Source organism: Podarcis raffonei, chromosome 10 (genome assembly GCF_027172205.1).
Source record: "Podarcis raffonei isolate rPodRaf1 chromosome 10, rPodRaf1.pri, whole genome shotgun sequence".
Classification (NCBI taxonomy): Eukaryota; Metazoa; Chordata; class Lepidosauria; order Squamata; family Lacertidae; genus Podarcis; species Podarcis raffonei.
Window position 1 is genome coordinate 57,973,512 of NC_070611.1, and position 24,796 is coordinate 57,998,307.

The window sequence follows — 24,796 nt, forward strand, 5'->3', positions numbered from 1 at the left end:
CTTCCAGATTATTCCAGACAAGGAGATCCATTTGCACTCTATTATATTGACATAAAATATGAACGCAGAAATACCTCCCAAGAATGAAATAAGACAGCTGAAATGTTAAGGAGAAATTGGACAACAAATGTTAGTAGTAGGAGGGAACAAAATGGAATTGTAGACAATTTAAGCATTGAATGGTAAATTTATTATTGCTGTTTCGGTTTTCCTGAATAGGGAAGGGCCATAGCTCAGTCCAGAGCATGTTGTGGCATTGCATATAGAAGGCTGTGGAAGTGGTGGCCCATTAAAAATTGTGGGACTACAACTTCCAACATCCCTGACCATTGGGCTAATCTGGCCTGACTTGAAGGGAGTTATAATCTGACAACATCTAGGAGGGCTATACATTACCCATATCTGTTCTTGTTAGTAGTGAGTTACTTTTTCGTTACTAACAGTTGCTTATTTTACTTATTAAGTATCTGCACACCTCCCCATAGCAAAGTTCTCTGGTCAAAATGTAAACAGCCTCTCTCCATTCAGGGAATGTGTGCCGAAAACTTCACATTTTCACAGTTTCCATTCTTAGATCTTCTCTTCAGAGTTTCTGTGTCGCATGCCAGCTTTGCTTTCACATAGCATATGCTTCACAAGACATGGGTTTTTTCCCCCACTACATCAGTTATGCATCAGCATGTTTGGTCTTATTTTTCTACATTCCAAGCAGGGCCAGCCCAAGACATTTTGCTGCCTGAGACAAAACACAAGATGGCATCTCCTCCCTGGTTCCATGTATGGAAGCCATCCAGCCTGGCAGCTGACTCTGTCTGGAGACGGAGCAGCATCTTCTACCATGCCCAAAGAGCAACAAGTTAGAGCACACAGCACACACATGGCAGCCCTCCAACGCCTTTCTGGATCTCTCTTCCCACTCCATTTGAGATCTGTTCCACACAGTGCTTTCTTTCTAGAAAACAAAGGTGCTCCCCATGGTCCTCTTCCCCAGCCCCATTTTCTCTAACACACACACTGTCTCCTGTTCCCTCCCAATTAATTAAAGCCCCATTTTGCATATCCCCTCCCCATTCTTCAACCTACACCTCCCCACCTTGCCCCATCTGCTCTTCACACCCACCCAGCACCCCACCTTCCCCCTTCTCCTTCTGAAAAGAGCAAGCAAACACAGAAGGGAAGAGGGGCTCACACTAGCCCGTCCGCTTGCAGCGCAGCAAGGCAGCGGCATAGTGGCACGTCTGGGGAGAGAGAGCGCCATTGTGGGGCAGCTGAGGGGAAATGGTGCAACCTGTCAACTGAGAGCAGCAACTACAGCTCTGAACAAGGGCCTCCTTTTCCTCACCGCCTCAGCCTCCTGCTTTTCGCAATCCCCCTTTTAGCCACGGTTGCCTGCTTGCTCTCCCCATCCTCTATTTACCTTATTTCAAGATTTGAAGGGGGGAGGTGCGGGTACTGCGTACCATTCAGTAGCACCAGAAAAAAAGCACTGTTTCCACACAATGTGAGAATCAGGCCTTTAGTGTTTTGACCCCCCTACCCTTTGGAATACCCTCTCCTGAAGGTGCCTCATGAAGACTCTCATCTGCCAACAAGACTTTCAAGCAGAGAACGTTCACAGTCTGTGTCTGCATTGGAATTGTTTTTAAGATGTCCTTAGTGTTTCGTCAGCTGTTGTTTGTTCCCCTGGGAGGAAGGGCAGGATATACATTTAACAAACAAATAAACAAACAAACAAATCTCCATTTCATTATTGGGGGTGTTGTGGCAGCGGGGAACTTGGCGGAAACCTGCTGATAAGGCTCTGTCTCTCATCACAGTGTCAAGGCTCAAGGCAGACACTCATTTCATTTTGCAGCGGAGGAAAATAATACGGAAACCTTTGCCACGCATGTGTTGATTCCATCTGGCCTAATAACCACGCTGTGGTTTGCACCTTATCGGGAAAAGACGGTCTCCTCATGATTTTGAAGTTTAAGAACAGATGGAAGCGAAAACAGAAAGCTGGCTGGGAATGGCTCAGGGGAGTGTATTAAAAACACACTAATGAGCACAGCCAAATGACAGCGACATATTGTGAAAACCGAGATGGAGGCAGACGAGATGGAATGGTTGAGAGGCCAACTCGTAATCACCTTAATGCATAGTACACACCAGGGAGGGGGCAGCCTTTTCCATGTTGGCTTTCGGCCACATCCTCTTATTTTGAGCACCTGTGATGGCCTGCCATGAGCCCAGTACTGCACACAATCAACTGTTACTGCATACATGGAGACACAGGAAACCAGCAGAGACTAGGGTTTTCCTAAGGCTGCAAAAAACTGAGGTCATTGTGAGGTGCCTGCATGTTTTCCCCTGCAGAGCATAATGCACTTTCTTGGGGCAAAATAAGTACGATACGAAATGCATGAGTAGCAGGGTTGTGCATGGGCTCCCACCCCAATGACCTCTGTCTAATGAAAGAGATGGCATAGCTTCCCCTTGCATGTGAATGTTGCATGATAGACTTTCACAGGGGATGGGAAACATCCTAAAGAGGGCCCCCTCCTTCCAAGGACCCAGTTAGCACCACTTTTTGCTGAGATAAGCTCCATGCCTTTTAACTGCTGGCTTTGTTCAGCAGCCAAATCAGTTCAGGCATTGCCTCCTGCCTCCCACTATCTTTATATCTTCAAAAGAAGACTGGACAAATTCATGGAGGACAAGGCTACCAGCGGCAACCAGCTTCAATGGCTGTGTTCCACCTCCACTGCCTGACACAGTATGCCTCTGAATAGTAGTTGCTGGGAGTCACAGGCAAGAAGAGTGCTGTTGTGCACCACTTTAGCTAATGGGGCCTCCCACTGCCGCCGCACAATTTCTGTTCTTATCCTGAAGCAAAGTTCTTAACCCGAGGTACTATTTCTGGGTTAGCAGAGTCTGTAACCTGAAGCATCTGTAACCTGAAGCGTCTGTAACCCGAGGTACCACTGTACAAGTGGCAATCTTTCCATAACTTGGCATCCTGCACATGTATAATTGATGCCACCCTCTCCTGGGTGGTGTATTTAAATTCCTTGATGTGGCTAATAGCCACGCAACTAATGTACTGTAACATGTTGTTAAGCCCATCAGCTGCAGAGGGCTACAAGTAGTTTGTATTGTGATGGAGGAAGCGAGAGAGAGAAATAAAATATGCCCACCTTGCCTGTGGACTTGACTCCTTTCCAGATGCAGAAGTAGCAGATGATCCAGGCCAGCAGGAGACAGAGAGCCAGTTCCCACCGCACACCTCCCAAGTGCTCTATGCCGTCAGAAATGTTGAGTACTCTCCTCCTGCAGAAGAAACAGAGCCGGGCTTGATTTCTTCTGGGTACACTTTGTAACATCTCCTAGCCTGGCCACTTTCCCCAGAATATACTGTTTTGCACATGGTGCCCCCTCGCAATGTCGTGGAGGGTTGCCATGGGAACCTCAGGAGGAGCTGGGCCACTCCAAGCCATGTTGCAGGCTGAGGCAAATCACCTCACACTCCACACCTGCCAGGTCAAAATGAAAAGCAATACTCAAGGCCAGTCAAGTTATTTTGTTGCCCAAGTCAAAATATTCCCCACTGGATTATGGAACCCCAACCTGATGTTTTGGTAGCCTGCAAACTTATTTAACCTATTCAAGCAAGTCCCCATACTGATCATCAGGGTTTCTGAGGAGGGGGTGAACCTAGAGCACACCTGCATGCCCAGTACATGCTCTGCCCCCACACACTGTCCTTTCCGACTGGTTTGGAGCCCTGGTCAATTCTGAGTTTGCACAGCTGCAGGTGACAGCAAGCAAGTAAATGGAGCAGTTCCCTCTTTGTGCATCCATTAAGGAATTCATTGTAATATGCTTCAAAACAAGGGCATATATACGTAATAGCTCTTTGTTTGTTGATGAAGGGCAGGAGTGGGGGGGCGGTTCTGGCCCGGTGGCTGAGAACGTTATCTTCTGCCACCCCACAGGTCAATTTTGACAGGTGGGCAGGGCCACGAACCTGACAAACATCCGATGTCATGATGCGTTGAAACAAATTTTCTCGCCAAAGAGGCCACGCTCTTACAGTGCTCCTTTGTGGGTTTTTGTGTTGTGTGTTTGAATAACCTCCAAGTATTTGACGCAGAGAGTTGATTTCAGAAAGGAAGACGCAAGGGCGGTTTCTATGGAAATGACCTAATTGTCCTCTCTGGTAAATGAGTGCAGAGGTGTAAATGCATGTCTGGAGGAAAAACAGGATTAGATCACGAAAAAGTGCCACTCCTGCACTGCTTCTGAAACCAGCCAGGTGCCATGTGCTCACTGTGCTGGAGCATACATTATGTGCTCCTGAGTCATTTCCATGCCAGCCCTCTCCTGCCACCTCCTTCACTGCTTCTTCTGATTTATATACAAATCTATATTTATGTATTTGTACAATCGATCTATGAGAAGGCAGCAAACAACCATTATTGCTTTTGTGCCTGGAATCAGGAGGAGGGGGTTCATTGTTGGGTAGCTACAAAGGTGCAGACAGCAGCTGCCACAAGATACCGGATGGGTGGACCTTACGTTAAGAGCATATTCATCCTACAGGTAAGGTATGCATTGAAATTTGCATAGTTCATTTTAAAAATATGCAAAAGATGAGGAATAGACAAGAAACCCGAGGCCAGATTTACGTTCCACTTTGTGCAGAACTTAACTGATTTAAATCGCAAATTAAGAGTTAAGGTGCTCAGAGACCAAGATTCCATTCCCACAGTTCATGCTTTTCTCAGTTAGCAATGCAAGCTATTGAGATCTGTAGACTTTGCACGCCCAACAGAAGAACACTCCTGTGGCTGGTGGTTGGTCATAGCTGCGGAAACCGAACCTGAAAATGGAGGAATCTTCACTTACTCCCAAAACTCGATGACAGGAGAGGTGGCATTTTCGGCCGACACATTTAGCGAAGTGTTTGTCTTCTGGAATTCCACACAGTTCTCTGTAAGACAGGCCCAAGTGACAGAAACTGTGAAAACATACAATTGGAAGACATCCCCACAAAATGCAACTAATACACTTTCCTAAAAAAAAGGGGGGGGAGACCAGGAATAAAACTGCAGAACTCAATAGGATGCTCAGGAAAGAAAGCGTCTGTGTCACATGAGGCTAGGATCCTACAGAGAGCAGGCCTGGGATCAGTGTCCAGAAAAGTGGGGCCCATCTACCACTGAAGCACTTCTGGGAAGCGATGAAGATGGTGAGCATGTGGTGGGGTACCCAATACCAACACCATGCCGAACCCACCGACCTCAAGGTTTGGCGCCAAACTGTTCATGAGATAGCTGTTCATGGGTGTGACTGGGCATCCAAGCCTATATGTGTATGAAAAGGATGAGGCAAGTTCTTTCCTAGACAAGATTGGCTACTCTTGATTGACTGGCCACTACACCAGTGTGGTGTAGTGGTTAAGAGCGGTAGACTTGTAATCTGGGGAACCGGGTTCGCGTCTCCGCTTCTCCACATGCAGCTGCTGGGTGACCTTGGGCCAGTCACACTTCTCTGAAGTCTCTCAGCCCCACTCACCTCAAGGAGTGTTTGTTGTGGGGGAGGAAGGGAAAGGGGAATGTTAGCCACTTTGAGACTCCTTTGGGTAGTGATCAAGTGGGATATCAAATCCAAACTCCTCTTCTTCTTCTTTTAAAGCCCATGAAGTTCAGGACTTAACAGCTCAAGACTACAGCTAGTTCAGAGGTGGTTTCCCCTCTCCCCCCTCCCCGCCACGATACCAATCCTATGTGGGGCTAGGGCTAAATTTCAGCCTGTCATCTGCAACAATATCCATGTCCACATGTAATGGAGAGAAGGCAAGACAAGGCAGCCTGCACTGCCTTGTCAAAAGTGGGCAGAAGTTTGTTTGTGTTTAGTGCACACAGAGGATATATGCTGGGTTGGCCTCCTACAGAGAAGGAGGGGCAGAAGAGTAAGAACGTGGCCATGTGGATCTCCCTGGACAGGGAGTTCCAAAGGGTTGAAGCCACGATGGGAAATGAAGTACTGTAGATGGTTATTGCTAGCGGGGGGGGGTGTGGAATCAGTACAAAGTAATACAAAGCATCTTGCAGAACAGCAAGGGAGGGACTCCAGATTACCTGTGTTCCACTCATGATCACAGCTGCCCCATGGAAGGTCTATGGTGAATGAGCTGAAGAGGTAAAACAAGGCCCAGGCCAGAACAATAATGTAATAGAAATTAAGTAGTACAACAATCACCTGGGAAGCATAACCAATTCCTGCAGAGTGAACAAAAGAAACAGGGAGGGGATTTTAAGAAAATTAATTGGAGTAATAAAGCCAGGGTGGTTTTGTTTTTTCAGGGTTGAACCTACATTTGGGGTGCCCCGAAGCTCGAACTGTTATGGGCCCCCCTTTGCAACCAGCAAGGAGGTCTCGTTAACCATTCGGTTATCTTCTTCAGTGGGGTTGTTCCACGACAGATCCCCACAATTATTTTAATAATAGTAATAATAATGACTGCGACACCTCAGATCTTGATTAAAATTGCTATACTGGATTATCTCACATGTCAAAGTCACCGCAGTAAATAAATATTTCCCATGCCTTGTAGTTTTCAAGTTCTTGGGAGGGGGTGAGAAATAGGGAAATGTTATATACATTTCTGGGGCCCCTCTGGGGTTAAAGGCTCTGAAACTTAAGATTCTTAAACTTCATAGTAGATCTGCCCTGGGTTGCATCCCAGTGGTGGGCAAGCAAGTTGTAAAAGTCAGTGGTTTCTATACACAAACACAAGCGCACTCACGCTCCATATAACACCCCTCTCCATTCTCCTTCCATGCAAACAAAGGGTTCAAGGGTTCATTCCAGCCAGGCAAAGGAGTATCTGGCCCCTTGGGGTGGTGTGTGGCTTGAGGAGAGGCCTGAGGGACAAATTAAATTCTCTGAAGGACTATACTTGGCCCCCAGGACTTGAAGTTCCCTTTGCTAAAGTCAGCTGGCTATCAGTTGTTGATTGCATTGAAACAACAGCCTTTGTAGACATGGGCAAGAAATTCCAGCAGCCCTTTGCTTATGATGTTACAGCGAACAATGAACTCCATCCACTTCTACCTACCTGAGCTAACTGCCAGGCTGTGATTAACACAGTAATTTGTCCTGGAATGAAGCAGAAATAAATCAAGAGTCCCTAATTACCCAGGAACCTTTTAGCCTCAACTTTCCATTTGATCCAGATTTTGAGTAACCTTAAAATCATGCAAACATCTGATCAGAAAGTGAAGTGCTCCATTATACTAGAACTTGGAAGAGGGGGTGTCATCCACTGAATCTGAAGGATAGGGGATTCAGAACAGGCTATTTGCCATGCTGGCTGAGGCTGATTGGAGACGCCTGCCCTAATCCATAATTTTCATAAAATCCCCATAGGGCATACATTCTCATTGCAGGATACATCAACTTTTCTTTCCCATTTTCTCAGGTGCTCCATTCACCATTCTGGGTGTTCCTTTCATTCACCATGTCTTCCCCTTGGTTTAATTTCCACTTACTTTTTTAATTTTCCCTGCACCTGTTTATGCACTGTACATTTCCTAGGTGTCATATATTCCAGAATCTTACAATTCTACAGGAAAACAAGTAGAGGCTTCCCCTTTTCTCTGTTACTTTACACTAGTTCCGAAGTGTGCCTTATGTCTTGATTTTGGCACGGCAGCCCTTGTTGGAGGAACTGGGCATGAGGAAGGTGTTAATTTCCTACATGAGCACAAATCACTCTATATATTAGAAAAGGCCAGAGGTGCAAGGCCAGCCAAGCCCGTTGCTATGGCAATGGCCCAGGGTCGCCTATGTAAGGATTGATGCATGCCAGCTCATCTGTGCCAGGATGTATTGTGTGTCCGGGTCAGTCTTGTGAAGGGAGTCGGCATTACGTCTTGAATTGCTGGAGCAACAGATATGCTTTGTACTTGTATGTGTCTGTAGCTGTATATGCTACATCCTGTATATATATTTCTCAGCATCCAGAACTGTATTACTGAAGCTTTATCTTCTGCAGCAGTAGACTATTTGGGGCTCTAAGCTGCCTCTGTGTGGTGACTGGATATGGAGGCAACTTCCACTGTGTGGGGATCTCATCTCAGATTCCCAACAGACCTTACCCCAGCCGGAAGAGAGTGAGGGAATCTTTGATTTAAAACAAACATAAAAACATCAAAAGTAGACATAAGCATGCATTTTACAGAGCAAAACAAAAAAAGAAGGAAGATCTTTGATTAGCACCCACCCCATGCTGATTGGCACTGCATTAATACAATTTCCCCCAACCTGGTAGATCCTTTCTTTTAATCAGTAAACATCTGCATTTAACATTTTCTTTCAGCTAATGTGCAACCTGAGCTTCTGTTTTCCCTTTGCATCATGTTAATTTTCCTCTTTTATAAAAATTGAGATTCCTGTGGTCACTTCAGCCACACTCTGTTGCCTCCACAACAGTGATCTTTGTCACAACTGAGGGGCATTTGCATTTTCCACTGACAGGTATCACTCTCAAGCTTCAAGAAGCAGCGGTGCTGCTGTTGCAAGAGACACAGTCGTTTAAAACCCGAAATAGTTCTGATGCACGATGATCTGATGCTAATGCTACAGCCAACATCCAAAACTGGGCAAATGTTGACATCTGCATGTGAATGCTGACACCCCCAGCTGAATCTTGTGGGTGCGCAGGGAGGCAAAGGATTTACCTGTTCACATTCTGTTTGTCCATCAGACATCTTATTTACTTGAGTGTGGCCTCTGGTTTATGCTAGGGCCCTCCACCCCACCTGCCACAGAGCAAAAAGATCTTCACGTGATACAAAGTATATGGAAATGTTATGCAAATATGTGTCCCCTTTTGGAAGCCAGGCAGAGGGTCCAATCCACATGCAAGTGTACCAGGCCCAGAAAATCCCATTGATGCCCTATGTAAGATAGCTCCTTTAGTGCAAAAGGTGGTACAGACTTTCTAGCAAACAAGCTGGCCCCATCATACTCAACTCACCTTCAAAGAGAGGGCACAGCCTCCGCCAGGAAGTGACACCTCCCTGGCTGGTGTACTGCCCAAGTGCCGTCTCCAGGAAGAATACTGGGATCCCGCAGGTGAAAAGGAAGATGAGGTAGGGGATGAAGAAGGCACCTACAGGTTCAGAAACACATGGAGGTGTTAGATGCTCAGGCTTTCAAAATAGGAAGCTATGGTGATGACAAAGAGCCAAGTGGGGAGGGGTATGTATGTATGTATGTATGTATGTATGTATGTATGTATTTCTGCAAATGTTCATGTTTTTGTTGTTCATTTGTTATATTAAGAAAACCAAACTGAATTATTATTATTATTATTATTATTATTATTATTATTATTATTATTAAAAAAGATATGTTTGCTAACCACACAATTGAAGTAGTTTGACCCTCAGAGGTGTTTGAAGATCATCCCTTGAGTTTGGGCCAACCAATAGCAATACACTTCTCCGGGATTCTGCCAGCAAAATATTGAGCTTTTGGACACATTGACCCAATGGCCCAGTGAGCAGGTTTAGCATGGTTTTGAGAAAGAAAGCTCAGACTACAACAAATATGGTTTTGAATACTTCCTAGCAGAACAAGAAGGTTCAAACCTTTGATCAGGATGAGACAAATGCAACTTTGATTGTATTTGATCACAGACAAATTGCATTTAAAAAAATGAGTTTACTGACATCACAGAGTCAGCTCTGGAACAAAAACACTGTCTAACTTAACCCTCTGCACAAAGCAAGGCTATCAATTCATTAGTCTTAAGAGCCCAAATGAATATGCTCCCAACTATTCTCCCCAATATTTTGCTCCACGAACTTTGAACATATGGAAGATATTCTTGGAATACTCTTATCGTTTGCCAGATACTTACTCGGGATTGGATATCTATATTTTACATACAATATTCACTTCACTATTTGATACCAGAATAAGGTTTGATACTTGATACAACATGGTATTCCGTACTCAACAGTGCTCGACTGCTGCCATGCAAGGATATCTTGCAAGTTATTTTTTACAGCTGACATGCAACCATAGTTAATATTAGATAGCATTCAGTAGTTGTCATGTAATATCAAATGCTGTTAATATTTGATGCTGGCCCAGCATTAAAGCAGTCAAAAGATGCTTATCACAGTAGCAGCAACCTATTCAGCAACGTTCAAACTGGTGGCCCCTTGTGACATATGGGGCAGTATCCAACTAACACATCCCATCAACACAAGGATTTCTGCAACAGGACTCCCCCCTCCTCTCCTTCCCACCCCATGTCCTCCCCAAATCTAGACTGGAGGGCTGGAGGCATGAATGGGGAGGCAGGCCAAGTCCCATTGAGCAAGCAGAAATTTTTGCACTGATGGGATGCACTACTCAACGCTACTGTAGATACAACCCATGACTAACATTTTGACTGAGAAGGGAAGGAATTAAAGCAATTCTAATGCCTTTTGTGTCCAGGTTTGGACAGATGCAGACTCTGCTCCTTGGCGTTAATTGCTAGCCACTTTCAACACCTCCATCCGTTCCAGGATCAAGCCAATATTTAACTGACTGGAAAATCACAATTAACTTTAATTTGCTCCGAAATCCCTTTAACGGTTCCAGCTCTTAGCAGGCTGGACTGGGCTCCCTGCCCTTTGACTGAAGTCCACACCAAGCTGGCATGGCAGGAGGCTGTGCCTGCTATGGAAGCAATGAGCTTTCAGACCCTGGGGGCAGAGGGAGGTGAGATCACTCCTCTGGTTGCCTTCCTCTCTTCCTAGCCAATAGTAAAGGAGGATGCTTTACTAAGCCTGACAGCAGAAACTGGGCTAGTATCCTCCATGCTTTTCATTGCTTTTTGTGTGTGTGCTAAAAGGGCATGTACCTTTCAGTTTAGTCAAGAACACCAGCTGAAAGATGATTCCTTTTTCTTGCTGAAGAGAAATCCAGGGTCCAATTAAAACATGATGCCAGGTCATATTTTAGAGGAACAAGGAATGGAACCAATAGCGAGATCCACATGTAGGTCAAGTTTGAACTGAGTGTCAGTGGTGGCTGGTGTCAATGGGGCTGTGAGGTAGAAAGCAGGGAGACTAGGGCCACATTCAACACCATACATTTAAAGCAGCATTATATGAAGGGGAGGTTTGCTACTTACTTATTTATTTAATACAATTTATATATCACTTGACTGTAAAAAAAAGAAAGAAAACTCATCAGAGTGGTTGAGTGGATAGGAATATCCATCATCAGTATTCAATTACAGTATTGCTACCAGTATATATTTATTACGATTGTATTGATTTCCAATTTGTATTGATGGTTGCATTGTATATTTTTGTAATAATTGCTTTGGTTTGGTTTAATTTGTTGTACATCACCAGACCCCAAAAGTGTCCTGGAAAAAATCAAGACATCCTGTGGTTTTTCTTTTGTCGCGAGAGAATGTTGGCCATTTTGGATGCCATGATCTCATGCAATTGCACACCACAATTATTTCCTGAGGCTGTGATCTTGTGCAGTGCCCCCAAAATACACATTTTGGAGCACCATGCCTGAAAAAAAGCTCTTTTTCAGGGGGCAGGATTGTGGTGCAAAACCACATGAGATCAAGACATCCAAAATGGCCAACATTCTCTTGAGAAAAAACAGGAAGATGGCGTCTGGGAATATTGTGTCTTGGATTTTGCCATCAAGGTGTTAGAGGGTATGCATCACCAAGAGAAATTTTATATATTAAGCAGTATAAAAATGGTTTAAAATAAATATTGAAATCATCCCTGACCATTGGCCATTGTAGCGGGGTTGATGGGAGTTAGCGCAGTTGATAGTCAAGCAACATCTGAAGTGCACCATGTTGCCTGTTCCCAAAGTAACAATGGGGCTTCTTAGTAAACATGCATAGGGTTGGCGAACCCAAGTTTAGGAACATTCCAGCCTCATAAAAATAAAAACAAGCCTCCCCTCTAATTCCTCCTCAAAAACAAAATTCTCAAGCAGAAAGAGAAACAAAAAGGAAAGCCGGCATGGAAGTAGCTAATCCCCTTCATGCTGTCAGGGTGGGAAAGCGGTTTAGGTAGGCCTCTAAGGCAAATCCAAAAGATTTCAGACCAGAGTTCATAAATCTACTCACCGATAACTCTTACAAGTACCAAGTCCTTCTAACCTGTTTTTCTACAAGCTTCCAGAAAGTCAGATTAAGTAAATAGTTATCAAACAAAACAAGGAGAACAATTCCTAAATAGGTCTCTAGGTAATTTTTTCCAGAACACATACATAACCCACACGACAGCACAGAGCGTCTCTGTGGCAGATGACTCCTGTTGAGTCTTTTAAAGGAAACGTTATTGTAATAGGTTCTTGTACTGCAAAAGCCTATAAATTATCTTAACTGAAGAGAAGAACTTCTGTACTCATATTATACAACTCATCGGATTTAAAATCTTACTAAGATAGTTACTGCACTTTTTACTTCAGTGGAGCTGGTTGAGATGAACACCTATTATCTCCAAACTGCAACTTATCACACCAGTGGTACTAATATAAAGAGAGACGAAAACTTTTTCTTGACTTTATTATTTTTAACATAAAAAGAAAACCATGGGGCCCTTTTTTAGCAGGTATGGCAACGAATGGTGGGCCTCACTAACCCACCTATATAGTGTTCTCTGGTACATGCTTCCATTGTGAGGGGAAATTTAGTTTACTAGCACAAACATCTTAACATGGTGCTAGAAAACTAATTCTCTCGCCCCAACATATTTTGTTTTGTGGATGATAGTTTCATGCGTGTCTTGTTGTGACATCACTGTGAGACTCATAACAAGTCGCTCCACCCCTTGCCTACATCATTTTGAATGCCCCACAAGGACAGATAGGAGAATCTGTCAATTTCAGTTTCTCTCAGAACCTCATTTTCCCATCTTAAATTCATTTCTCCACCTTTGTGAATTTTTTTTAAAAAAAGATTTCATGAAAAAATTGTCAGCATTGTAGTGTGAATTTCTTCCAGTATAGACATTTGTATGCAACTTCCCCTAAAATACACATTTTTACAAATATTTTTCCCCCTAATCCTGCACATGCTTATAGGTTGTTTTCACAAATATATACATTTTATGCACGTTTTATCCTAGTATGTGCCTGGCAAAATTTGGAGACGCGTGGCTCTTATTGTGTTTTGGTTTGCACATTATTTCAGAAAGTGTGGGTTAGGTAGGTTCTCCTTTAAATGTGTCCTGAATCAAATTTCTCCCTCATCCTTACCCACAAGTAAACAAGTGTGTGTCTGAGAGAGAGAGAGCTCTCTAAGGACAGAGTAAAAGAAGCCATCTCCTTGGCAACTCTCTTCATTACATCTTAGGACTATGCACCATGTGAGGCAAAATTGTAATGTTGTGGAAAGGAGTCAGGCTGTCCTCTCATTCCAAAAGATGGGTAAGGGAAGAGGAAAAGCCCTGCCTTTAGTGGGAACACAGAATAATTTCTTCCTTCGTGCAAGGAACTATTTCTACTAATTTGACTAGCTGGGGCTCTCAGCAGAGGAAGGAAGGAGGAGAGAGGAACCAGTGCTTCAAAGCCATTCCTGTCTTCCTTATTTTTGGGGGTCATTTTTGGGATGCTAACCCATTACAGACTGTAAGGCTACCAGATTCTTTTCAATGAATCTGGAGACACTTTTCAACTTCAATGGATTTTGTGTGGGGACTGATTTGTAAATCTGGGGACTGTCCCCGGGAAACGGGGACGTCTGGTAACCTTATTACAGAGCCATAATGTTATAGCCAGGTTTTTAGTCCCTCTTCCCTCAATATAGCAAACACTCCGCCTGGCTTTCCAGGCTCTTGTTAAGATTAGTGAGATTGGTTTTTTTTACAATAAAAGTCCTGTAGCAGCTTAAAGACTAGCTAATTTGTTATGACGTGAGCTTTTGTGGACACACATTCACTTCAGATGCATGAGGGATTGTTCTCTATGGACATTTGTGAGTGAAAGAGACAGACACACGGACACAGCATAGAGAAAGAAGCAGTAGGAGAAAATGGCCATGGAATGCAGAATGTGCCTTCTGAAACAGATCAGTTCAGGCATGGAAAATAAGTACAGCAACCATTTCAGCACTACAAAGCAGTCATCCTAGACTCGCTTTGTAAATTAAGCATCCATAGAGGGACAGGAAGCCAGTAGCCATGTTAGGACAATCCAAACCAGGCTTCATAAATACTAATGAGCTCTGGGCACACAGGTGCAGCCCTTTCGCTTCTTTTGCATGAGTGAGGAAAGAAGCCATGAAGCCACAGTTAAGTCTGTTACACAGGGGCGCCAGCTAGGGGGAGCCCTCAATATCCAGCCATGATGTGCGCATGCCGTGCACTGTGCTTGCATCACGGCGCAAGCCGTGTGGCGTGCGCACATAACATGAGCAAAAGCAAACCAATAACTCCTCTCCCACAAACACATTTAAAAGGCCATAGCATGTTAATCAGCACAAGTTTTGGTTGGAAAGGTACGTATGGATGATATTCAATGCTAGTCCTTATTCAGAGTAGGCCCACTGAAATAAATAAACATGACTAACTTAGGTTCATCCATTTCAATGGGTTTACTCTGAGTAGGACTTGGTTGAATTCAACTTTGTCCATTTTGTTTCTGCTTGCAGGGTTAATAGCTGCTCTCTTTTTTTCCTTTCCCCCTTTTTTTAATTAAAGTTTTTTTTTTGTTTACAAAGGTATGCACAATGTCTCTTTTTTCAAGTTACATTTTCCATAGGTCAGTTTCATTTGTTGAGACATTAGGGTTACATTAGGAAGAAAAAGGGGGAAGAAGTGGAGGGGGCCATGGGGGGGGTCTGGAGGCAATGTTTCTATTTTACTTAATGTATGTGTGGGGTTTTGTGTGGTCCACTAAGCGTCTGTAACCTGAGGTACCACTATACTTGCTTAGTTATTTTACATATTTCTCGTATGGCTGTTGTCCAGAATAGTTGGATTTTGGGGCATTTCCACCACATGTGGAGGTATGTGCCTGTGGAGGTGCACCCTCTCCAGCATTTTGGTGAGGTTCCTGGGTGAATTAGCGCTAATTTCCTTGGTGTTAGGTACCACCTATAGGTAAGTTTCAGCGTAAGTAATTTTCTTTTCATTGATATAGATTTAAAGGGGGGGTTAGACCACATTCTGGTCCACTAAGTGGGGTTAATCTCATAGCCTATGTTGTCCTCCCATTGTTTTTTGATTACGTCTAGGGGGTTCGTGGGATTTTGGAGTAGCATTTTGAATATTGCGGATACCATTCCTTTGCCGTGTCCCTTTGTTGTTAGGAGGAGGTTTTCGAAGGTTGTCAGGGGCCTAGTTGCTGCTGATTTTACTACTGGATTGTTTAAAAGGGCGTGTAATTGGTGATGTGTTAACCAAGGCATTTGGATGTCTTCTAGTTTGTCTTGTATTTCTTGTGTTGACAAGGGTTTGATATTTTTATAGAAGTCTGTTAAGCGATATAGGCCTTTGGTTTGCCAGGTTTTTATCTGGAGGTTTTGTGCTGCGTGATGGAACAATGGGTGGTATGCCAGGGGAATTAGTGGGGATGGGGCTGAGGTTAGTTTGCTTATTTCTGCTTTCCATGCTTTAAGCATGGTCTGTGTGTTCCTCCTTTTTCTTTTTTTGATGAGGTGGGAGTGGAAAGCGACACGGGAAGGAAAAGTTCACCAAGAAACTCAGCACCATTGCTTCAGTCCCCCCCCCCAAAAAAAGGCCTTTATAGTTGCATGAATATTTATTTATTTATTTATTCTTTTTAGTAATGTCGGGAGATCTCATGTTGTGTGTGGTTTTACACTTAGCTCGCAAGGAAACAAACAGTTTTCGGGAGAAAATTGTGGAAGTCGCTGGCTGCCTCCTAAGTCCCCCCCCCCCCACCTTGTACTGGGGTTTGAAGAGGAAACTCTTAAGTGGTTTTGTGCAAGTTCCTCTTTCTCTCTCACCCTAACCTACCACATAAGGGTGCTGTGAAGATAAATGGCATAAACTTCGCAAAACATTTCGTACGCTGAAAAAGGCTGGCACTTGGCTTGCTTCGGCTGGCATTATTGATTCCCTCCCACCCATCTCCCATGGTATGCAACTGCAGGTGTGCAGGTTCTCTTGTGATCAATGGGAAAGTGACACAGTTGAGACATCTAGCAGATGCGATGTAAATTTGCTAGGCAAGAGCTGCACTTACCACCACCATTCTTGTAGCAGAGATAAGGGAACCGCCAGACGTTCCCCAAGCCAATGATTTCTCCTGCTACAGAGAGCACATATTCCATTTTGTTGTTCCAGTGGTCGCGTTCTAGTGTTTGATCTCTTGCTTCTTGCTTCTGCTTCTTCTTCTTCTTCTTCTTCTCCCCAGAGGCTTGTGCAGGTATTTCTCCATTGATCACTGCCCCGGGGACTCTGTAATCCATCCCACCTTCAAAAGGTCAGTGTCGCCTTTCGCCCCTCCACTGTTATGCTTACAACAATCAAATTCTCAAGCTGGAGGAAAAGTGAGAGACAAACTCAGGGACACGCTCAAAAGTTCACACCACAGCTTCCTTGCTTACAACAGCTGGATATGTTGACATTCCAAGTGCACAAGATGTACCCATAGACTTTACTGAGGCAGGAGGTATTTACTTTGGATTAGAAGAACAGTGTCAGCTTAATTTTTAAATGATTCATCTCAAAATGTTCTGGTTCCTCACAGAGTATCCTTTCAGTAAGCATTCGGCGATGTTTTGTACACCACCAGGTATTTTGTTTATTTACTTCCCCTTTTCATTTTAATTCATTTCACTTGTGAAAACAATTCAGTGAAGATATTGCAATCCTGTTTACTTTTACGAAAGTGTGCCTAGAAGCACTGGGCTCAGACATGTTTTGGGCCATGTTTGCTCCTGTCACTGGCCCATCACATCCTCCCAGACCCATAGAAATAGCCCTATGGTCCCCCTTCAAGAAAATGTATTCACATTTGCCATGGAGCATCAGTGCAATATCCTTCACAACCTGGGGCTGGGATACCTGAACAATAGCTGACCACCAGCTGGATGCTCCTGTGATCTGTGTCAGGGATGGAGAAACTGCAGCTACACTGGTGACTGGGAGTGGCTGCTGAGACCACATGACACCGGTCCTGAAAGACCTACATGGACTCCCAGTACATTTCCAAGCACAATTCAAAGTGTTGGTGCTGACCTTTAAAGCCTTAAACAGCCTTGGCCCAGTATACCTGAAGGAGTGTCTCCACCCCCATCATTCAGCCCGGGCACTGAGATCCAGCTCCGAGGGCCTTCTGGTGGTTCCCTCACTGAGAGAAGTGAAGTTACAGGAAACCAGGCAGAAGGCCTTCTCGGTAGTGGCACATCCTGTGGAACACCCTCCTATCAGATGTCAAGGAAATAAACAACTACCTGACTTTTAGAAGACATCTGAAGGCAGCCCTGTTTAGGGAAATTTTTAATGTTTGATGTTTTATCGTGTGTTTAATATTCTGTTGGGAGCCGCCCAGAGTGGTTCGGGAAACCCAGCCAATAGGTGGGGTATTAATAATAATAATAATAATAATAATAATAATACTTATTATTATTATTATTATTATTATTATTATTCCAGATGTACTCCAGATGGGACTACAGCTCCCATAATCACTAACCATTGCCAATGCTGGCTGGGGCTGATGGGGGTTGAAGAGCATCATTCATTAGGAGGGTCAAGGTTCCCCATTATTTCTGTACATCAGTAGACTCCAATTTTTCCAGAGCTGAGACCCATCCTGTAACTAAAGCGACAGCACCAGTCTTCAGACCAGAGGTGAACCTTACTGATGCTTTTGAAGGTGGCAGGGCGGGGGAGTCTTCTGAAATTTATCCACCTTTAAATCACAGACTTCTATGCTTTGTTCTCATGGGCACATATTCTGTCCCCTTATTTTTATTAAAAAAACAACAACTCCCCCCCCCCCACTGCAAAAAATGGTGGTGACACTATTTAACTTCTAAATTCTTTTAAACAGAGGATTCCAGGTAGAGCCTGACAAGGGGAGGTGGTAGTGTTTGCTTGTTTACTTTTAAAATTGCACCTTCCGGTTTTTTTTCATATTGGCTTTCTGCACTGATCAAAATAAGCCAAACCATGGAATCATAGAATTGTAGAGTCGGCAGGGTCCCTGAGGGTCATCTAGTCCAACCCCCTGCAATGCAGGAAGACTCTCCAATGAAGGAGAGTCCACCACCTTCCAAGGGAGTCCGGTCCACTGCCAAACAGCTCTTACCATCAGAAACATGAACATGACTTTAGATGAATACTAGCCTCAACTGCCTCTCTAAATTCTGGCCCAGCTAAATTACCAGTATTTAAGCAATACAGTTGAAGGTGACTTGTGTTGAAATACATTTTCATTCCCATATTCTCTTTCTATACTTAAAAGCACTTGGAGTACAACTCCCATCATTCCCAGCCAGCTTAGGCTAATGGTCAGAAATGATGGGAGCTGTTTCCAGCAACATCTGGGGACCTGAGGTTGAAGAACATTGCTCTACATCAGGATGTCCCAAACTTGGGTCTCCAGCTGTTTTTGGACTACAGTTCCCATCGTCCCTGACCACTGGTCCTGCTGGCTAGAGATGATGGGAGTTGTAGTCCAACAATAGCTGGAGGTCCAAGTTTGGGAAACCCTGCTCTAGATCAGGGGTGGGAAAGCATGTGGCCCTGCAGAGGTTGCTGGACTCCAATGCCCTTTGGGCTCAGCTAGCATGGCCAACAGCCAAGGGTTATGAGATCTGTAGTCTAGCAACATCGGGGGGTGGGGAGGAGACGAGACAAGTTTCCAACCCTTGTCCTGAAGGACATTTTCAGTTAAGCTGGGCAACAGTGAGACCCAACAGGCCTGACCAGTCAAATGAAGTGGACAATCCTGAATATGTACCAGAAACCCCTTGCAACAGATTGTGGTTCTGTAGCAGGTAGGCAGTGTTCCCTTGAAAGCAGTGCTGGATTTACTTACAAGCTAAACAAGCTATAGCTTAGGGCCCCACTCTCTTGGGGCCCCCCAAAAAATGTAAAGGAAAAAAAAGCTGGATGTACATTTCCAAAATATAACAATTATTTGATAAAATACATATTTTGTTATGTGCAAATGGCTTTAGATACCTATTAAGTCCATAGTACATATTCAACACAAAAAACAGCAACAATTTGTTGCTGAGAAAGGACAGCTGGACATATAAAGGGCCCCATTACCTTCAGTAGCTTAGGGACTCATCAAACCTAAACCCGGCCCTGCTTGTAAGACAGGGCCAGAAGGAAGAAAGCTTGTAAACCTCTCCATTGCTTTAGACCAGGGGTGGTCAGAATGGTGTTCTCCAGACATTTTGAGCTACAGCTTCCATCACCCCTGACCATTGGCTGTGCTGGTTGGGGACAGTGGGATTTAGAGTACACAACATCTTGGCTACTCTGCCTTCAATGCATTGACTGATCCCAAGTGCATCACTGAAAGGAACGTGGCGAGTCCTAAGAAATTAGGCAGTGACAGAGGGCATCGCATATGCTCTGTAGCATCATAACTCACATTGCACGAATCTTTAGCATTGTTCATTGATCAAGGCAAAGATCTGGCAGCCAAGTGTGTCTGCTGTTCTTCTTAAATCAATGGCGCTTTGGTGCCATTAGAGTCCAATACCAAGTAACTATCAAGGTGGTAACATGGCAGGTGGTGGGGCTTCAGGCTGAGAGAGGGCTGCTTTAGGTGATTGGATGTGGTGGTAAAAGTGGAATGGGGCTGCAAGGCAGATGAAAGCATTCTGTGTCTGGCTCTGGGGACTGTTCTAAATAAGGAGGATTCTGAAATAGGGAAAGCTAGTTCCATAATCAGACTTTATTATACAAACCACGCACATTTGTACGTCACTATTCAGCGTAAAGCCTTTATTTTGTGGAAGGATAAAGCAGCACAGGGGATGGAGACTAGATGTGGGAGATCTTTAGAGGCTAGCAAAAGTAGCCGAGCCTGGTAAATTTCTCCAGGCACATTAGTTTCTGAAAATTAAGCAGACTCTCTGTTGTGATTGGGTTCTGCCCCCTGCCTCCTCTGAACCAGAAATGCCTCTTTCCCTGGAAAAAATATGAGACTCTCAGGATGCTGCATTCTGCTCACAGATCTGGACATGTATTGCCCTTTTATTAAAACACACAATGGATACCAGCTGGGAGGCCAAATGCAAGGAGGATCTGGCACGTGAGGGATCTGGTGCAAATCTACCTTTTTAAGACCACTTTGGATATGCATAGCATTATTTCAATAGAAACTGCATACATGTGATGGAGTAACGAGCCATAGGATGAACAACTACAAAGGGCACATCTGCTATAATTTTAATAATGCAGTGCGTTCTTCAATCTGAGGTCCCCCAATGTTGCTGGAATACAGTGTCCACCATTCTCAACCACTTTAGCCAATCATCAAGGATGATGGGAGTTGTAGTCCAACAACATCCAGGGAGCCAAGCCAGAAGAACACAGCTTTAATGGGTCTGTAGGAGAGGATATTCCACCTGCTGGGATCCCTACTTCTTTGTAACTTGTAAAAGTAGAGAGTCTTGATCACTTTCCCATTAGTTCACCTTAGCGATGTGCCAACTATTGCACACCATCTCTTAATGGTGTGGGGGGGGGTTTTGGGGGGAGTCAGTTTTGAGATCATACTCCAGGGTCCCTTTGGCCCTCTGGATGTTACTAAACTAAAACTCCCACCATCCCTGGTCTGCTGGGGTGATTGCATTTGTAGTTCAACAAAATCTGGAGCCCCAAAGGTTCTTCACACCTACCTCAAGCACAAGTCAACCAAGGTGGTTTTTTTTTTTTGAAAATGTCTCATTCAGTGCTTTGCCCAGTGAGAGAATATTCCCATAATCATCATGTACAGCGTATACTTTGCCTCTCCCCCACCTTCCCAATTCAGAATCTTTAATAGTTCACAGTGGTCCAGTTCTCTCTCACACACACATACACACACACAAACTCACAGTGGCCCAATCACATGCTAACTTCCTTCATGCCACTTCCAGATGCACCTCAAAGGATCTTTGGATCCCGCTCCCTATGGAGAACCACTCCAAGAAAATAGTGATGGCACAATTCATGTGAAGAGCATCAGCCATTTGTAGGTTACCGTTTTCCTCCACCACCCTGCCTGCCCGTCAAAACCAAATTCTTTGATTCATTCATTCTCTCAGCCAGTTCCTTTTGTGAAGAAAACAAGAGATTCCAATACACAGGGAGGAATACTACAGCCCAAAGTGCTTTGAAAGCTACACATGAATGCATAGCCAGAAGGAACAAGAAATCATGTTAAATCAGAGGGGCAGGGGGAGGAGAGGAGGAGAAAGAGGTGGGTGCATAAAGATATCTTTGCCACTAAAAATTGTTAGGCAGTCCACACACATGCACACCACACACAAACGCACAGTCCGCCTGATGACTGCAACACAGCCCGACGCAGCAGAGGAGAAGGTACAAAACTAAGTTGTTACCTTGAAGGAATGAGCTGTCAGGGGTCTGGCTGACTGGGGAACCGTGAAAGCAATAAGAAAAAGGTGCTGGCTATTTAAAGCAAGCAAGAAAAAAAGCTATTCTGCAATGGTGTAATTCTAGACTTTGCCCGGCCCACATTCCTTCCTCCACCCCCACCCCCCAGGGCTGTACAATAAACTACACACGACTTCTGGTGTGCCTTACTAAAGGAGCCCTTGCCCACTGCCCAGGCAACTTTCCTCCTCTGCTTTTCGCCGTCCGTGTGGAAGAAATGCAGACAAATGTGTAAGTTCTGCCTCTCCTTTCACTGCGACCATGTCTGTGTCACTGGTCAATTTCTGTTCAGTCTCACCTTCCAAGGCCCAGCCACTGAAACATACCACAGGATTGTTGAACCATCTTTTAATGGGGATTATGGATATTGAGGGAGCAAACAAAGAGGTGGTGGTGGTGGTGGTGGTTGCCACTTGCCCTTCACCTCAAGTTCCGAGGTTACAACAATTAAAACACAATGCTAATATTAAATCACACTACTACGCAATATTAAAAACAGTTTAAAAGTTGAACAATCATAGAATCACAGAGTTGGAAGGGACCACAAGGGTCATCTAGTCCAACCCCTGACTGCAGGAATCTTTTGCCCAATATGGGACTCGAACCCACGACCCTGAGATTCTTATTTGTGACCCACATTAATAGCATGTTTCCCTGAAAAGATGGTATAAAATACCTGAAAGTACCAACAACCCTCACCCACCTGCAAGGAACTCCTCTTCCACAGCTGGTTCCAGCTGTGCTGAAGTGCTGTGCTTAATAGCAGGAAGAGCACATGCTTCTGGTAAAATTACAGAAATAAGATGAGTCCTAAAATAGACATTTCAAGTGTCAAAAGGCAGGTCAGGGAAGTGTGTCTTCAGCATTGGAGCTCTTCATAAACCCCATTTTAACCACACAGAACTATTCTGTATTGTCAGCTACCTCATTGTTCAATCCAAACTCTTGATTGTTTAGGAACAGGTTGAAACACACAGGTCCCAATATTGATCGGGGGGTGGGGGGCTCCACTTTCTATATACCTCCATTGTGAAAACTGCCCATTCATTCCTGCTCTTCTTCCTGTTTCTAAACCAGTTCATGATCCATATGAGGACCTCTCCTCTTATTCCATGCCTGCTAAGCTCACTTTTGAGTCCTTGGTGAGGTACTTTGGGGAAAGATTTTTGAAAGTCTGAGTACACAGTGTCAACTGGAACACCTCTATCTATATGCTTGTTGACACTCTAAACAACAGCTCCGCTGAATAGGCTAGTGACATGGGACCAAGCTAAGCTAACCAGTCTGTGATTTCCAGAATCCCCTCTAGAACCCTTATTTATAAATGGTATTGAGGCTGATCAGAGGGACAAGTTACTTATTTCACATTTGCGTTCTTTAAGAACTCTCACGGGGATGGCGTTCAGATCCAGCAATTTGTTTTTATTTTATTGACAAGGCTTCCTGTGGAAGTTAGTTCAGAGACAGGGATCTGCCCTGAAAGTTATTCTGCGAGGACAGAAGCAAAAAAATCTTTCTGCATCCCTGCATTCTTATTTTCCTTTAACTTACTTTAACTTACTTTGACTCTCTTGTCATCCAAAGGCCCAACTACCTCCCTAGCAGGTCTCCTGTTATTAATGCATTTAAATATTCTTTGCAAGACCAAGCATTCCAGCTCACTAATCTTTGCTAGGAGGCTTCTACCATTAGCTTATAAGCATCCATACACAGTCTTTTTCCAACCATGTCTCTTGCACTTGCGTTTTAGCCTACTCTTCAGCCTCTTAATTTCTATCCTGTGCCCTCACACGCTCAATGCCAACTTCTGCCCTCACCCCTTTAAATATTTTTTTCACCTTCTTTTTCAGCCCAGGGGGTGACATTAGGGTGGCTTCTTATGTTGCCTAAAGACAGGACACCACATTTACACAGCATGCTGAGCACATATTTTCTGCTATGCTTGAGGAGATGTGTATAAAATATATATGAGATCTACACCTGACAATCCCAGGAGTCCTAGTTAAGTGGTTCTCTGCAAATGTGTAGACTAATTTTAAAGTTAATACTTGGGTTATTAAGATTATTATAAAATATGTTAACCTACATGGATACTGGGAATTGAGATAAACCTCTGTGTGTGTGTGTGTGTGTGTGTGTGTGTGTGTGTGTGTGTGAGAGAGAGAGAGAGAGAGAGAGAGAGAGAGAGAGAGAGAGAGATTAAAAACAAACATATAATTACAGCTAAAAACAGCATGGCGCCAGCTCTTTCATTAAAAGCTGTTAGTTCCCCAAAGCCTGTTGGAATAAGAAATAGTAAGGGGTCCATAGTTCAGTGGCATTCAGAATCTACAAAGGCATCTTCAGGGGGGGAAAGCCCAGGTAGCAATTTTAGGAGATATCCCTGCAACACTGAGGGATACGGACTAACGATTCATCTCTACAGAAGAAAGCTTCACATGTTGCTAGGCTGTTGCTGAAAAATTTTCAGCTTTTAGGTTATTTGAATCAAGACACAAATGTGGTTTGTTTGTTTTTAGAAAGCAATAAGATAAGGTTATAAACTGGTCCCTTCCAATTTTGCAGATTTATGAATTGTTATTGCCAGCTAACCCCAGCAGATCCAAGAGATCAAGAACGGAAATTCCTAAGCTGTTTGAAAACATTGCAGTGTGTATCGCACTCACACAGGGGACATTAGAGAACTGCTGGATAACCACCCTAAATTAAGTTCTCACACACTTCAAGATATTCTTTATTGTTTAGACAGCTAAGCAGCTACCCTTGAACCACAGCACATTAAAGAAATTCATGACCTAAACGGTTCACACCTGCATCTCAAAAGCTTCCAAATTCTGAGCTCATCATAAATTATGATCAGTTAAATGTATTCAGTTGCACTTGATTAATCTCAGTTGCCAAACTTTTCCCCAGGAACCTGCTATATTTTCTCCCTCCCCCCCCACTCCAAAAACAAAAACCAATGGCTATGCTAGCTTGGAATGATGGGAGTTATAGTCCAAAGTATTTGGAGAGCACAAATTTGAAAGAGGATGCCTTAGAACCCAAAACCTTGTGTCAACATTGTCATAGAGACACATTTGACAAAATACAGGCAAAGAACTAGACATTCCTCTCTCTGGAGAAATATATGTGAATCCACAGCAATCACAATTCTGTACCAG

At 44.0% G+C, this 24,796-nt stretch overlaps 1 protein-coding gene across 1 annotated transcript in view; it reads right to left on the reverse strand.

Moving 5' to 3' along the window:
- LOC128422737 (sodium- and chloride-dependent GABA transporter 2-like) overlaps positions 1-21,683 on the reverse strand; it is a 46,412-nt gene extending 24,729 nt beyond the window's left edge. The window contains exons 1-6 of the mRNA XM_053407159.1: positions 21,578-21,683; positions 16,246-16,541; positions 9,029-9,163; positions 6,126-6,266; positions 4,891-4,975; positions 3,180-3,312 (exon numbers count right to left, since the gene is read on the reverse strand). Of these exons, the coding sequence (XP_053263134.1) occupies positions 3,180-3,312; positions 4,891-4,975; positions 6,126-6,266; positions 9,029-9,163; positions 16,246-16,471 (720 nt within the window). The 5' untranslated portion in view covers positions 16,472-16,541; positions 21,578-21,683. The remainder of the gene's footprint in view (positions 1-3,179; positions 3,313-4,890; positions 4,976-6,125; positions 6,267-9,028; positions 9,164-16,245; positions 16,542-21,577) is intronic.
- Positions 21,684-24,796: the final 3,113 nt, after the last annotated feature.